This window comes from Cyprinodon variegatus, unplaced genomic scaffold (genome assembly GCF_000732505.1).
Source record: "Cyprinodon variegatus isolate N-32 unplaced genomic scaffold, C_variegatus-1.0 Scaffold458, whole genome shotgun sequence".
In the NCBI taxonomy this organism is placed as follows: domain Eukaryota; kingdom Metazoa; phylum Chordata; class Actinopteri; order Cyprinodontiformes; family Cyprinodontidae; genus Cyprinodon; species Cyprinodon variegatus.
In genome coordinates this window covers 514,054-527,898 of record NW_015150911.1, presented here as the reverse complement: position 1 = coordinate 527,898, position 13,845 = coordinate 514,054, and the positions used below count along the sequence as shown (strand labels likewise).

Genomic DNA, 13,845 nt, shown 5'->3' with positions numbered 1-13,845 from the left:
GTTGCGAGGGTTAATGAGGGCAACCCCCCCCACCACCACCCTCACCAAACTCTTTGTAACTTACTAACTTGCCCGCAGAACTCAATAACGCCCCGTCAACCTGACAGAATGCACTCCAAGATAACATGGACGCCATGGCCTCTCCTAGAAATGCTCAGCATGATGCCCTCCTCCCCACCATGACACGACCCTCCATTGTTTCCGAGCTAACAATAGAGGTCCTTCAAGCTTTCTCTCCCCCCAAAAAACAGAAAGCTTTTGTTAAAGTGAAGCACTTAGTGTTGGGTTAAATTGAGGGGGAGGAGGAACGGTAGGGGGGTGGAGGTTGGTTGCTGGTGGTTAGGAAGGGGGGCTACTAATTCATTGGCAATTTCTTTTTTTAAATTTTCATTATTGGTGCTCTTCTGTAACTCCCTAATTAGCCTTTGATAATGAGTTGATAATGTAACCAATTAGGTCATTCGTCAGGCTAGACGAGCCCGCAACACCTCCCTCCCATTTCTCCCCGCCTTCTAAACGGGTCTTGATAGAACTTGTTAATTAAATCAAATTTTTGGTGATAGCTGAGTTGAATGCACGCTCCTCTGTCTATGAACGAGGTCCTATGCGTTTCCTCCGCAGATATCCTCAAGCAAAGCTGTTGTCTTCTCTTCCTATCTGATGCCAGGGAGGAGGAAGGGGTGGAGATGTTGCTTCCACGTCTTTGGCAACATATTCACTGTTGTCTCTCTCATGATTAATTAGCCCTTAAAACTCTTGACGCCTCTCTAACATAACACTTTCGGCTGTTATTTGTGCCGTGAGACAAGTGTGAAACTAATTATGTTGATTTCTGACGATGGTTGCATATTTCTGCCTGTATGTTGCTGCCTGTATTGTTGGCAAACACTGATTGTAAATTGCATTCATCATTTAAAAAAAACCCAAACACTATTACATTAATTAGAGTCGGTGAGAGCGATTGTTGATTAGTTATTTTTTTGTCTTGCCAAGAATAAAGAAGTGCAGATAATTTGAACACACCTAAATTTATTTATTCTCGATTTGTTGTTGTTTATGCAATGAGTGTTTCTCAACAGGATTTGGCTGCCAGTTCCTCAGAATCAAAGAGCACAGCCTTGCCCAGACTACTCACTCACTAATCCTTACATTTTCAGATTTCACACTTTTATAAATGATCTGTTTCTCCCTGATATATGACAGTTCGACGAACTTATCAAAGGAGGAAACTTTTTAAGTGACTTATTATCTCCCTCCGAGCAAATAAACAAACCTCGCTGAGAAATTGATCTTCACCTGGAAAATACCAAATATTGTATCAGAAAAAAAATTCTTTACACTTTAATTGAAACTTTATCACCTAATTATAACTTGGAGGATTAATCATTTAAAATGTGGGTGTTGAATGTTGGATTGAAATGTTTGTTGCAAACACGTTGATTTGATTTAATTCAGCATCCTACTTGAAGCTCTTCTAATGGTTTTACTTTTTACAACCACAAGCCTTAAGAAGTTTAGAGATTTATATGTAGGAAGTAAAGGGATGCTTTGTTAGTGCTGTTGTTTTTTTCTTATTTAAATAGATGTTAGAGGACAGCAGATTCTGTTCTGGCACCACTGCAGTTGCTCTCTGCACAATATAGGGTAACTTTTAAAATGTATTCTATATTTTGTATTTATCTAAAACTCATTTATAAGTGTTTATTAAGCACTCAACATATTATGATTATTATTCACATTGTTTCAAATGTTTATTGTGCTTAAAAGGTAATAATTTAGTCTGAAATGTTGAATAAAATAATTATAATAATAATAGTAATAATAATAAGACATTTTATTTTAAAGGCACCTTTCTGGGCACTCATGGTCACCGTACAAAAGTGTTATTTATGGTTGAAAAGATTAGCCTCGCTGTTAAAGAAGAAACTAGTCAGTTTTATCTTTCGCTCATCCTTAATTATTACATAATAAATACTTATAAATAAATTATTAAAATGTTTTCAAATGTTTTTCTAAGGCATTTTTACATTAACAAGCTTTCAGTTAGACTGCATGTATTTTTAGTTTGCAATGTGATTTTGTTATCTGTGAAAGGTGCTAAACAAATAAATTTTACTTATTTACTTACTTAAATAGAATTAAGAAACTTGCATTAGACATCAGGCCTCCGGGGTCAGTACTTTGCCGGACAGCCTTCAGCAGGGCTTCAGCTCCAACTCAACCTGCAAAGCAGCTCCAACTCAAATCTGTCCAAATTTTAACCATTCTACTGTCGCTGTGGGTAAATATGTAAGGTTGTTGTGCTGGAAGATCTAACATTGTCTGTCCATTTTTTTTTTTTTCTAAAGTTGAACGTCATTAATCTCCCCATCAGACCTGCTCCCTATCCAAAGCATCATACTTTCACCAGCATTTATGTCAGGAGTCTGCCACCTTTTATGTCTAATGAGACATTTTTGACATTGTATGCGATTGTAAAAAAAAATGTTCTTTGCTTTTCTGTGCTTTGGTTTCAATGCAAACAATGCTTCAAGCTTTCTTACTTATTTGTTAGTCGGTTACATATAACATGGTATCGCTCAGAATGATATATAATTTGCAGCCTATTAAAGAGCCTAAAAAAGATATCCTTGCAGCACCATTATAAAGATTCTGAGTAGAAATTGCATTAAAACGGCTTTCCTATTGCTTCTGTATTTAAAATTGCTGTTACCAAGAGCCACTGCAGGTTGCAAAATGCCCCACCCAACCCTATGCTACATGAAACCAAAATCTTAATATTGGCTCAGTTTTAACAGTTTAACTTCCTCCGTGTCCCATATATGGTTTAGGGCAAACTAAAAATATTTTTTGTACGTCCTTCCTCATGCAATAAAACCCAGATGTAGCTTACATGACTGAAACACCATACCTTATTCCCATTTTTCTAATAAAATACACATTGCCCAGCCTGTTTAGGTGGACAACCTTGACTCATTACATTTGTGGTTGTGCCGTAAAGGGGAAAGATGTGTTCGGAAGGCATTTTAAGACTGTACTTTAGGGATAATCCCTAACTGAAATAATTAACCACTTGTACTCCTATTTGTACTCGATGCAGCCATTTGCTTTTGAGTCTATGTAAAATTACAACATATATGTGGAGGCTTAAAACCAGAAATATTTATCATGATGCTCTGAAAAATGACTACATCAGTGGATCTTCCAGATGTGCTTTAGATGCAGATTACCTCACACCTTATTGGCTGTATATCTTTGCCCTCTAACCCGCAGCCATTAGGTATAACTCCATAAAGAACACCAGCCTGTCTCTTTGGCAAACTGAAAAACATGCCAGTTTACCTAATCCCTGGTTTATTTGGAGGAAACCCAAATATCAGTCAATATCAAGTTCTTAGTGTCCACCACTGCTTTCCCCTCCCCTCTGCTCCCTTAAAAAAAAAAAGCGGCCCAGTAAAACGCCCCTCTTTATCAGCGCAGTTAGCTGGCTCGCTGCAACCCCTAAAGCTCTTATATAAATAAGATTAGTGTCGCGTTTGAGCGTCAGGGAATAAGAGGTGTAATATCTGATGGTTTTATATGCAGTATTATTGTTATCCCCTCTTAGTCTGGCTGATACTGCTGCCTCTCTCTCTCTCTCCTTCTCATTCTGCGTTTGTTCACTCACTGATTCTTTCTCTGGGTCTCTTTCTACAGATTCAGACAGTATTATGAGGGGCTAAGCTGGAATAAAGCGCCTCAGCATCAAATGTTCATATTGTTCCGATCTGTCTGTCACACAGTCTCATCCTCTCTCTCTCGTTGTTGTCGGGGTTTTTTTTCCCTTTCTGATTTACTCTCCTTCTTTCCCCATGTCCTGCTTCCTCGGTTTTCTCCGCTCTGTTTGTTGTCAATTAAGAATCATCAGTCATATCGTTTGTGGGGGCTGAATCTGTTACTTCAGTCCTGGCAGCCGATTTAGGCATCTTAGAGGCCATTTTGTTGTCGTCCATTTTCACATTTCCTCCTAACTCTACTCCACAGAGGCCAGGCACCACACTATAATTACCCAATCTGTTCCTATTCAGGCTCCTCACCCCTCTCTCACTCCCCTTTACTCCCCCTCTTTCCTCCACACATCTTTTGGGATCCAGTGCCACCCCCCCCCCAATTCTATCCTTTTCTTGCCATTGCGGGAGTCAGGGGTTTACAATATGGGGGTATTAAGGTGCTGGCTCAGCTGGGGGCTGGCTTTAGCCAGCTGAGGGTTATCCATGACGAGCCCTGAGTCATAGCACTGCTGTCCTGTGATGTTGCTGAGGCGGAAGACTTTGCTTAACGCGCTGTACTCTTTGATGAACCCTCAGACCCTGCACTCTGGCAGCGGCCACCTGTTGGCTATCTGGATGAGCATTTCATTCACTGTAACCACAGAAATAATGAAATTCTTTCAGTTTCCCCTGATAAAAATCTTTTATTAACAACATAAGGCTTCCTCAACACTTGTTGACAAACTTGGTAAATACATTTAACTTTTATTGGTTAATTTAACTCACCACTCAAGTTACTTTTATTCATATCATATATCATATTAGGTAAATATAACTGGAGGATTGCTATTATTTATATTTTTTATTAATTTGCCTACTTTGAAACCAATAAATAACGATTAAAATGAATTCCTGTATACCTGGAATGGAAACAAATGGGAACAACAAGAAAACATTTTGTTCCTAAGTTGACCAAAAATGATTGTAACCCTTTTCTGCAGCCAAAAACATTAATTTAAAAATTTCTCTAACAAGGCTGCATGTTTCTAGCCTGGGTGCCATTCCGAACTTAGTCCCACCCACAACATTTAAGGTCGGGAAGTTCGGTCTGGCATTGCTCCATAGTAGTGCGAGTATGCAAGCACAATATCTGGTGGGCCAATCAAATTGTCAGGGCGGGCTTTATACGATGATGGACAGATGATCAACAGTAACGTAATCAACCACGTGACCAAAGCGCGCATGGGAAACAACAACAATGGCTGCCGCTGGAGAGCTGAGGTGTGTACATTCTGCTATTAGGTCTGTTCTAGAAGATATCGACAGCAAATTAATTTTAAAAGAGGAACAGAGAAATGCGATCAAGGCTCATCTTCTTATTCTAGGCGTGCAACTGCACGCTTTGATTTTTGTTGACAACAACTGTGCCTGGCTTAACATACGTCACGCACTCCGTTGCTCTTATTTGTTGTAGGTCTATCCAATTGAGTGCAGAGGCATTTTTTTTTCCTGGTTCATTCGAAACACACCCCATAATCACAGCTCTATGGAGCAGTATCAGACTCATATTCTGACTAGAATTGAGTAGGACTACATGTTTCGCCACCTCTGATATTGAGCAGAATGATCGATGTCGGAAAACATTGCGAAAGGGTGGAAACATGGAGTCATCCAATCCATAGGAACCATTAGACAATATATACATGTTTACAATAAGACTGGTTGTTTGGGAGATTTACCAAGTGAACTTCTTTATGCCTTAGCATCACAGACCCAAACGTCTCAAAGTAAATTTTTTTCTGAGAAGATTTAAAAATGTTCTGCTTGACCCTATCCGAGAACTGGAAACCAAACATTTGACCTAATCATGAAAAGATAGCTGACTAGGCACAAAATCTTCCTTCTTTGAATGGCCATCTTAGTGCCAAGACCTATGTCTACCTGTTTTTCTATGCATCGTTTCACTTTTATTGCTCTTGAGGGAGGTATCCAAGGGTCATCTGAAAAAAGATGTCCAAGACACCTCAGCTGACTCCTTTCTATGTGGAGGCGAAGTGGCTCAACTCTGAGCTCCTCCCAAATGAGCAAGCTCCTCCACCTATCTCTAAAGGAGTACCCCCACCTTGCGGAGAAAGTTAATTTCAGCCGCTTGTATCTGGGATATCGTTCTTTCTGGATGATCCAGATTTCATGACCATAGGTAGGAACGTAGACCAACCGGTAAATCAAGAGCTTTGCCATTTTGCTCAGCTCACTCTTCACCACGGCAGTTTGAATTACAGCAGCAGCCGCACCAATTCGATCTCTCACTCCATTCTCTCCTCACTCATCAACAGGACCTCCAGATACTTAAACTCCTCTGCTTGAGGCACAAACTCTCCTTCAACCTGAAGGGGACAAGCAACCTTTTTGCGGTTGAGAACCATGGCCTTGGACTTCAAGGAGCTGATTCCCCTCCCAGCTTCTTCACACTTGGCTGCAAAGTTCCCCATGCCTTCTTGAGGACCATAAAGTATTTGTGGACTGGTTAGGCATTCTCCCATGAAGCCTCAATCACCCTTCAGAGGGTGTAGAGATGTTTCACGGCCAGTAGGAGAACCACATGCTCTTCCTGAAGCCAAGGTTCGACCATCAGCCAGACTCTCCTATAGTTGGAACACATCCTCCATTCCCCTTTCTTATGCAGGGGAACCACCACTTCCGCATGTCAATCCAAGGGCAATGTCCCAGACCTAAATAAGCTGGGTTCCAGAGACCATGCAATGCATGGTGGAGAGCCCAACAATTTCTAGCTGGTATCACTACACCTCCTGCACAAGCTCTGGCCCCTTCCACACCAGCGACGTGACATTCCACATGCACACAGTCAGCCTTAGCAACCGCACACTGGGTCGCCTCTGCCGCTGATTGACACCCAATCCTCTTCGCAACGTTGGACTCCTATCACTCCTCCACCACAAGGTGCTTGGCAATGAACCCCAACCCCAGGACTGGCTCCAGGATGGGACCACGGCTGCTCCACACCGTGCAACGTCTCCTGCCACTCCTCAGGGGAGTGTTGGCCTTGTGGTTAGAGCAGTGCACTTGTGCTATGAGAAGGTTGCAAGTACCTGGTTCTATCCCCACAGCTTGCACTTTGGGTCTCTGGGCGAGACCCTTAACCCGACACTGCTCCCAGGGCGCCCCACAGTGGCAGCCGAGTTCTCCTCAAGGGGATGTGTCAAATGCAGAGGGGAATTTCTCCAGTGCGAGATTAATAAAGTTTCAATTATTATTAATTATTATTTTTAGTTATCATGGGGCTTTGCGAACCGCTTTTTTTCCTGACCTGTCAATCAGAGCCTGTTTGCCTACCAAGGGCAATGTAGCCCCCACCACATACCCTCTGGGATCATCCAGGCACTGAAACCCCTCCACTACATTAAGGTGGCAGTTCAAGGAGGGGAAACATTATCCACACATTCATGTTTCTAAAAAAAAAATATGTGGCCATGTAGACATTGTAAAAAAAGGGGGTTGGTTCTAAAAATGTCAGTCTGATGGATTTCATTAATCCTGGGTTCAAAATACAAAAAAAATATTTTACCACCAAGACTGAGTTTCCCAATTATGTTTTTAGCTGAAGTTCTAGTTTGAAATACAGTAGATTATAAGCTGTAAGTTGTTACATATGGTAAACACACATAGCTGATGCTTGTCAAATTAGGACTATACTTCTGCTGTAGCAAACAGCTCAAGCTCTCCATTATAAAACTAATAGTTCCTTAGCAGCCAGTTAGGAACCTTGCAAACTCCCCATGCTAAGGGAATATGATAAGAAAGGATCCTCCTCCTACCTACTGCTGGCAGATGATGACATATCATCCGCTTTGGCTAAAGAGTCCTGACCAGTTTTATGATCAAATGTATTAATTTCTTTGTTCATTTAATAGACTTCTGAGTAATACGGACTCATGAATAATGTAGGAATAAGGAGATCATTTATGTTAAGGCCATTAGGAAGGAGAAGGGATATGATTAAATATGTTTCATGTCTTCATACTAGTTTTCTAACACAATCATTCAATTATACAGTTATAGATATTGTTTAACTATATACATACAGTATGAAGTAATTGTAAGAAAAAAGCTAGAGTAGGGGCTTAAAAATCCAAATTAATTATGATATAAATGAAAATGCAAAATATAAAACTACAATATCTATAAACTGAATGTTTGTACAACTAAATTCTATGAAATTGATGCAGATGTTTGTTTGTTCACCCTCTAAGTAAATATTGTTTTATCATTTCAAAATCAATCTACCATTAAGAAAAACAAAACTTGAAAAAAAAAAATGTCCAGTACTTCCAGTGAAAATAACATCCAACAGCGATATATCAATGAAAGCATCTTTTGTTATTATTATGTAGCTTATTTGAAAAGGTGGTTTTCAGCCTCAGACATCGGAGCAGAGCACCAGAAGTCAGATGCTGTGCAGTAAATGACGAATGTTTTGCCATATTATCTCCCTTTAGGAGCATTTGAGGCTCAAACAGAGAGATACAGAGGATACACGCTGTTTCTAATATTGTGACCGGCTGATATAATAATATGCTCGGCTGGATGTGTTTCCTTGTAAAAGGAGGATATGAGAAGGTGAGCAGTTCCTCTCCTACTTTTGAAATGGGGCTGATAACATCCAGCCCAGTTTAAAAAGTATGTGTGTGTGTGTGTGTGTGGGTGGGTGTGTGTGTGTAGTTTGAGGCACAGGCAGCAAGAAGGCTGATTTCAAAGTTTTTTTTTCTTTAGAGGAAGCGGCATTTTATCCAAACCGGTGTCGTTTCAGATGTTGGACTTCAAACGGGCTTCATTTTATTTTTTTTTTCTGCTTCTCATTTCATCTGTTTCTTTCCCCTCCTGCCAAAATACCGCAGCCACCCCTCCATTAAAAAAAAAGGGAAAACTATTGTCATCTGAGTCTAGATTCATTTTAGATTAACGTTCACATTTCTTTCTTTCCTGCATTACCCTCAAAGGACCTCCATTATGTCGCCAGTGATAAGGGCGAGGTGGTGCTCGCGGACGTGGCCAAGAGGAAGGCTAATGAAATCGAAGCCCGGGCCATCGCAGGCAACGGTAAGAAAATAATCACTTGTCACCAAAAAAAAAAAAAAATTTTTAATAAAAAATAAAATAAAGCCCATTATTCCTCCTTACATCTGAATGACCTCAGCAGCTCAGCCCTGGTGACACAGCTGAGATGCCTTTTACCAGCAAGAAGGAAGAATCAAATGAGAATCAAATCAGATCACGTTTGAATAAAAGATTTGGCCGCAAAAAACACACAACAGGTTGCCGTGCTTTTCTTCCTCCCTTCTACATAGAAACTTTAAAATCTGCACAACATCTAATGTGAGGCATGAGATGAAAGTTTTTCAGTGTAACCCAGCATGGGAGAAAAACTCAACCAAGGCCCCGAGTTCCTTTCTCTTTTTTTCAGCCTGTGCTGCTGGCCTTTGACAAACACTCCCCAAAGCACATACCAGAGGGGATCAAGTCGAGTTCCTGATTACAGACACATTCTCACACACACACTCAGTCCTCACAGAGGCTTCAAGGGCCAACGGCTGGGCAGAAAAACATTCAGCGAGGGAACTAGATGAACATGTCGGATGAGTCCTTCATTGATGCTTAAAAGCGCAGCAGAACGGCTGCGCAGGCTTGTTTGTGTGTTCGCTGATGAGCTATTTAACTCCACCGTATAAGGTCAAACCCCCCAGGCTGACCGTCTCGTCTGCCTGGCTGGGAATGAAAATGAGCATTTGTGTAACTCTAAGGCCTTTTTTGCATCTGTTTTCCCTTTTTTTTTTTCATTTTACTAATGTGATGCTTAACACGCACACGCCCCCTCCTTCATAATCTCCCTTAATTATGTCCTCGATGATTTAGCTCCATCACCCGCAGCATGTCCTATCCTTGGACAGCAGCACTGTGGAGCAGGGAGGCAGGGACACAGGTGGAAAGAGGAGTGATAGATGGAAGGACTGATATAAAAAAAAACATAAATATCATGTCAACATTAAAATATAACAAAGATTTAAGACTCCGGGCTGATGCTAATGTTGGATGAGATCTTTTCTACGGTTATACGATATCAAAGGATGATGAACTGTACTTCAGTACTTACATTTAGTTACATCTGGGTTTTAACTTTGGTAAAAACAGAAAAAAAACAGTTTTCAGTTACTGATGGATTTAGATTTGTTTTCACTTATTTTTTAAAAAGCTGTAGTTTCTTCCAAATTCCTAACTTTCTTTTTGGTCTTAGGACAAAAATAAAAGAAAAGAAGGTGCATTTGATTGATTTTAAGTCATACAGGAAGTGAATGGGTTGCAGCGTTATACCTATTTGTGCGTCAAAGCGTTTGTTCCTGACAGTGATCGTATTTTTCTTTATGAAATGAAGCAGATGTTTTAGGAGATTATAAGCTGAAGATTGTCATCGTTTTTATTGATGCTTTAAGGTAAAATAGTCCAGTTTCAATCTGTGTGTCAATCTTTTCTGTCACAAATGAAACATGATGGAGCATAATGTTAAAAAAAAATAAACGGATGATCAAAGTAACGAGGAATGTCAGTATTTACACTTAAGCTTATTTAGAATAAAAAATATGCAAATACAAACCTGCTTCCACTGAATAAAGTCCAAACCTGAATACTTCCATTCACAGCTCCAGATTTTTGGGATCCTCAGTGTGGATCTGTGTTTTTTTTTTTTTTAGCCTCAGAGTGCATAGAAACAACTGCAAGGCACTGGTTATGCTAGTCCATAAGGAACACTAACCTACTCTCTGTCTTTAAACCTCAGTGGCGTGTGTGCAGTCTGCTGGCGTGTAAGTGTGCATATCAACAGCACGTGAAAGGCAGGTCATCAATAATAAGGGCTGCTCTTCAAGCGCAGGGCCCCAGTGAACAGGTGTCTTACTTTACACCCTCACATGCACACATTTACCATCGGCAGAATAACCTGCAGGGAGGTGAAGGAAAGTTAAAAGCAGTGAGTGAACTGAGGGAAAGCAACAGTAGGGGAAGTTAACAGGTCAAAGTTAAAAGCCCATTTTCTTTGAAGTGCCTTTGACTGTTCACCTGTTAACTGAGGTATTATTATTTGTGGTCCTGCTTTTGTCATGTTTTCTTCTTATTCTGCTTTTATTACACTTCTTTTTTTCTGTTTAATTCATGTAATGAACTTCGAAATTACTTTGTAATTAATAGCACTATATAAACTTTCCTTGCTTTATCTGGACATGACTGGTTGAAACTCTGTCCTTTATATTACTGGGTCATTGTCTTCGGTCATAATCACTGTTTCCTCAGGGTGTCTAAAAAAAATCTATTTTCAGAGTTTTCCTTTTTTTTCAGGCCTTGTCAGTCTCTATTCTGGATGTTTCTTATTGAAAAAGCTCCTAAACTCCACAAGTGAGAGGCGGCCTAGTGGATAGGCTCCCACAGACTGACACTCTGGGTCTCTGAGCAAGACCCTTCACCTCACACTGCTCCCTGGGCGCCCCATGATGGCAGCCCACTGCTCTCCAAGGGGATGGGTTAAATGCAGAGATAAATTTCTCCAATGTGAGATCAACAAAGTTTAATAATTATAACTATAAATGTGATATAATGTGATAAACATAGTGCATATATATGTGCTGTGGAAGAAACGTTATAATATTATGAGGTGGTTTTGAAAAGGGTGAGGATATAAAACTGCAGTCGGAAAAGCAGCCAGGACAGAAATATGGTTGGAAGAACGATCTAATGTTTTATTTTTATCTAATGGAAAATTAATATCTTGTAAACTACAGTGAATGCACCATCCCTGTGGTGAAACAGGGCAGTGGCGCCGTCATGCTGTGGAATGTTTTACTGCTGCATGTTAGAGGTGATTGGATGGTGAAGGGAGGCACACTGTAGCTTTTACAGCTTTATGTTTGCAAAGTCTTTTCTTACTGATGCATTGTTTTCCTTTAGCATAAACATGAACTCCTTTATCGGCTGTCTCATAGAATAACTCAACAAAAAACATTGAAAATTGGAAAAATGTGACTGCAAGACAAAGTGGGGAAGCAGCAAATGAGGCCTGGGCTAAATATGGGGTTGTTTTGACACAGCTGCATTATCAGTGCCATATATGGAGGACAGTGAAGGTGCAACCGGTTACCAGCATGAACAAAGTAAAGTTCATTTTAGACTAAACAAACTCATATTTAAGTTGCAACTTAATTAGCCAACTCCTTCCATAAAGCAGTTTTTCTTTTCCATTTAAACACATTAGCTTGTTTTGAAAACAAGATCTCTATAGGCATGTAGCTGCAGAGAAACATTTTGACTTTTAAATTTTATGCATATATCGCATGTTCCTGTGTGCTTTAAGCCGCCTCCAAACGTTTTCACAATGCAGTTTGGAGGTGTGCATATTGGCTCCAGTTTGAGTTCTTCTTGAGATGCTTCCTACTTACATATGTCATCATAAAAAGCACCATTACAGCTTAAATCAGAAGAGATAAGACAAATAAATAATACTCCTCTGGGTTTGAGCTCTGATCATCATGTCTTTGTAAAGCATGTAGCAGTTGTTTATTAAAGTAAAAACAAGCCAGCTAGAATGTTGATTGTGTGTGAAGCGGGTTTTACTCCAGGTGTGAGATGCAGCCACTGAACTAGTTGCAGACGAATAGAGCAGAAGCAATAATTGCTGATGTTGTATCTTCTTAGAAAAAACCAAAGAGAACTGAGACGATTTGCATTTAAAAGATGTAACACCATCCTGTTTAGATCATTTTGCATGTCTTTTTTCTTTAAGAATTGACTCGGTACCAGATTGAGTGGTTGTTTACAGTGGATGCCAGTGATAGATGCCACATTTCTCTGCATCTCCTCTCGTATTTATGTGCATTGATTGTAAGTCCCGATCCGCAGAGATTCTGCCGCCGCTTGTACGCACACAAGTGCACAATGGAGAACACGGATCGCAGCTTAGAAATGCTCCGTTTCATAACAGCTTTGGAAATCGCTTATAGCCGTCTGGCTGACAAGTGTGCTGATTTGAATTGATATGGCGCTGTAAGAGGCAGAGCAGCGAACAAGTGCGAGGGAAGGCCTTTCTCTTTCCCCTTCCATCGCTCTTTTTTTTTTTTTATTCCTTCGCAGTGCCAAGTGGAAAAGCCAACTGGGTTTTACGCTGGTCGTGTCTCCCCCTCACAAAGGCTGATGTGACTGCAGGGCCTTTCAACGGGCAGGGGAGAGAGCTTTATCTGAAGATCCACTTCTCCACCTCCTCTCTGCCTTTCTATCTTCTCTTTGTTGTTCCGCTGAAAGCCTGTTAGCTCCGCTGTGCGTTGAGGGAAAGACGTGGTTGTTTCTGCTCTCTTTTCCAGCTGCTTTGTTTGCACATCCTCCATTACTGTTTGACTTCTTGTCTCAATCTAGAAATTCTCCCAAGTGGCAGCTCACTCTCACCGACAAAGCCTCGCTAAAGTATTCCTAGCTCATGAACTAGCTCACATTTTGCAGCCTTTTAACCACCAATGGCAAATACATTAGATTTTATGTGATAGACCAACATAAAGTAATGTGAAGTGGAAGGGAAATAAGGGCATTAAACATCTTTTACAAAGAACCATATGGAAAGTTTGGTGTTCCTCTCATATGTCTTCACCAAGTTGAGATGGTGATTCAAGAAGGGTAACTGAGATCTTTCATCGCTACCTAATGGTTTAGCTTTGTGTATACAAGGCTGGATCCAAGGTCTAGGCCTCGATTGTTTCTGCCGCTGCGGTGAAGAGCGAGCTGAGCCAAAAGGTGACCCTCTTGATTTACCAGCTGGATTAAGGTCCTACCTTCACCTTTGGTTGTAAAATATTTGTCATCACCTAAAGAACGAGACCTTGGATTCTAGATATTAGCTTCCTACAGTTGGCCATCCAGGAGAGGCTCAGGGAAGAGCTGCTGCTCCTCAACATAAAGAGGTCTAAACTTAGGACGCTTCTGTTCTAGATGACTCTCTTGCTCAGTTTCCCCTTGCTCACACTGGCTCCGGTTTGGTTACCGAGCCGAC

At 40.7% G+C, this 13,845-nt stretch overlaps 1 protein-coding gene across 1 annotated transcript in view; it reads left to right on the top strand.

The window, feature by feature from the left end:
* The window catches only part of wdpcp (WD repeat containing planar cell polarity effector), a 125,236-nt gene that overhangs the window by 104,091 nt on the left and 7,300 nt on the right, over positions 1-13,845 (top strand). Inside the window, exon 14 of the mRNA XM_015389425.1 lies at positions 8,768-8,867. Within this exon, the coding sequence (XP_015244911.1) occupies positions 8,768-8,867 (100 nt within the window). The remainder of the gene's footprint in view (positions 1-8,767; positions 8,868-13,845) is intronic.